The 1,198-nt window shown below is 33.6% G+C and overlaps 1 protein-coding gene across 1 annotated transcript in view; it reads left to right on the forward strand.

Annotated features, from left to right (window-relative positions):
* LOC119587966 (DNA-directed RNA polymerases I, II, and III subunit RPABC2-like) overlaps positions 1-710 on the forward strand; it is a gene marked incomplete at its 5' end in the record, with an annotated part of 1,350 nt that extends 640 nt beyond the window's left edge. The window contains 1 exon segment of the mRNA XM_037936680.1: positions 323-710. Within this exon segment, the coding sequence (XP_037792608.1) occupies positions 323-533 (211 nt within the window).
* Positions 711-1,198: the final 488 nt, after the last annotated feature.

Consider the following 1,198-nt stretch of genomic DNA (forward strand, 5'->3'; position numbering starts at 1 on the left):
TAGAGGTAGAAAGTGATATAAAGCCAGGAAGAAAAATAAGTCATTACATATCTTTGTTATTTTTGTAATTACATGTATATGGTCATTGGCAATAAGAACACACCGAAGAAATTCATTTTGCTCCAGTTAACCCAGCTAGAGGTTCAAGCCCTAGAAATTATAATTACTATTAATTCCAAATTGCCAACTTGAAATTGTTAGTCCTACTCTATCTGTCCAAATTTAAAAAATAAATTCACTTGTGTATATGGTAATACAAAAATTCCAAGAAGGTATGTAGAGGGAAATCAATCTTTATTATATATTTCTGTATTTCTTGCAGATATGAAAGAGCGAGAGTGTTAGGGACGAGAGCATTACAAATAGCCATGTGTGCACCAGTGATGGTAGAAATAGAAGCTGAATCAGACCCGCTACAGATTGCTGCCAAGGAATTAAGAGAGAGAAAAATTCCCATCATCATCAGACGATACTTACCTGATGGATCTTATGAAGATTGGGGTATTGATGAACTGATTATAAGTGATTTCTAAAGTAAACCTGTCATGTTATTTACATTCAGCTGCAGAATCATTTGTGGATAAAGTATTCTTCCATATATCTTAGAATCATTTTGGTTTTCCTTCATATGAATTACTTTTCTTCTGTATTTTTGTTATTAGATACTCTGTACACAGATGTGCACATCACAATAAATGTTTTTTATAAAACCTGTTTAAACTTCAGAGTAAGTATGACCCTTTAATTTAATTATCCAACACTCATGATATATCTCTTGTGTTGTCAGTTTTGCATTCTTATCATGTTAAACAAACATTTTGGTCTTGATTGAATTAGGCAAAAAATATGGATGTGTTTCCTAATGTGAGGATCCATAATTACACTGGTAAGACTTTTTGATTTCACTTCCTAATGAGGAAGGAAATAAGTCAGGTGGAATCATATATATTAAATATTTTAAAGATAATTAGGATTGTTCATATTCAGCAAGAATGAACTTCTGCAAAATCAACTGTCATGTGGCAATGATTGCAGAGCAATTATCACTCACACCTCATAGTTTTAACAGATTGAGCAGTTCCCAGATGGCAGGCCTTGGCCAAGACAGGACTCTTTAGTGTCCATACAGTGTCCAGACACAAGTTTTTCAGTGGTGATACTTTTGGTTTCCTTGTCTATGAGGCCACCTACATGCATT

The sequence above is a fragment of the Penaeus monodon genome, chromosome 23 (assembly GCF_015228065.2).
Source record: "Penaeus monodon isolate SGIC_2016 chromosome 23, NSTDA_Pmon_1, whole genome shotgun sequence".
In the NCBI taxonomy this organism is placed as follows: domain Eukaryota; kingdom Metazoa; phylum Arthropoda; class Malacostraca; order Decapoda; family Penaeidae; genus Penaeus; species Penaeus monodon.